This window comes from Hipposideros armiger, unplaced genomic scaffold (genome assembly GCF_001890085.2).
Source record: "Hipposideros armiger isolate ML-2016 unplaced genomic scaffold, ASM189008v1 scaffold_241, whole genome shotgun sequence".
NCBI classification, from domain to species: Eukaryota; Metazoa; Chordata; class Mammalia; order Chiroptera; family Hipposideridae; genus Hipposideros; species Hipposideros armiger.
The window spans coordinates 1,040,542-1,041,839 of NW_017731591.1; the positions used below are offsets into that span (position 1 = coordinate 1,040,542).

The window sequence follows — 1,298 nt, forward strand, 5'->3', positions numbered from 1 at the left end:
TCTCCCGGGGCAGCAGGGGTTCAGCAGGGCCGTCAGGTGATGCCCTGAAGCGATCATTAACTAAAGGTGAAGGTTTGTCCTCAGGGAGCCAGGATGTGTTATTGAAACCATGAGGACAGACAGAATGGCAGTCATCAGGCGCACGGCATGGGGACCCGATTGGGTAGATAAATACACACCAATGACGACCAGTGTGAACCCCAGGGCGACATTGCATGAGGGCCGCTGAGAGGCGTAAGCTTGAGTGCCATCGGCGAGGCGAGCAGCCAGCCCGCCACGCGCCCCGTGGGTTTACGCCTTCTGTATCCACAGGCAGAAGGTGGAAGAAGCGAAGCCTCTGGAAGGCGATCGGTTCCACGTCCATGATAACGGCACCCTGCAGCTCAACACGACCACGGAGGACGACGCCGGCCAGTACTCCTGCTGGGTGGTCAATGCTAAAGGGAGGACGGCCGTCACCGCCAGCCTGGAAGTTCGCAGTGAGTTTAGTTCTTACTCTGCATGGGCTCTTCCGTGGGCTCGCTTTGCCTTCGTTTTCCCGGATGAAACCTGATTTGCATTAGAGCACTTGTTGGCGTTCCTCAGGCCTGTTCGCCCCTCCGAGGCTGTGTTTTGTCTGAAAGACCATCGTAAGAATGAGAGGCCACGCCATTGGTGTGTGCGCGGCTTTACAAGAGGGAGTAGGTGTTCTCGGGGTGACCAGCAGGACCCAGACACGCCCCACTGGGGTATTTCTGTAACTCTATTGTATTTCAATGACCAAGTGGCGTAATGTCAGCCGTAATCAACCCTTAGAGCTGAAAGTTTCACAGACGCACTTAGAAAAGCGCGGCTTCGTAGAGACCGGGCCGTACAGGATGGAGAGGTCTTTAGTCCCGTCCTTGACCCGTAAACTGCTTTGTATTTTTTCTCTCTTCAGAACAAAATCCTGGGAAGTCACTCATAGCCTCTTGGCTTTCACTGACATTTTGATTTCAGTATTGCTCAGAGAATCCTTTTCAGGACAACACACGGTCCAGAAAGATCCTGCAGCCTGTCGAGGGCAGAGGGTGGGGGACACGTCTCCCATGAGGCGTGGGGCTGTGGCCTCCTGCCCACGCTGCTTAGGGGACGGAGCACCCCTTGCTCAGCCGTCTGTTTTCACCAATGTCTGGACACCCTCCCCGCCCTCCCCTCCTGTCTCCTTTCATCCCTTTTTCTTCTCTTCTGCCTCATTTTTGTTTCTAGCTATACCCTGTTATCGGCCACGCCCAGCCGCAGTTTTAAAGCGCACACATCTTCCCCGTGGTGCCGTCTCT

The 1,298-nt window shown here is 55.2% G+C and overlaps 1 protein-coding gene across 1 annotated transcript in view; it reads left to right on the forward strand.

Moving 5' to 3' along the window:
- CHL1 (cell adhesion molecule L1 like) overlaps window positions 1-1,298 on the forward strand; it is a 154,719-nt gene that overhangs the window by 120,687 nt on the left and 32,734 nt on the right. Inside the window, exon 12 of the mRNA XM_019655509.1 lies at window positions 313-548. Within this exon, the coding sequence (XP_019511054.1) occupies window positions 313-548 (236 nt within the window). The remainder of the gene's footprint in view (window positions 1-312; window positions 549-1,298) is intronic.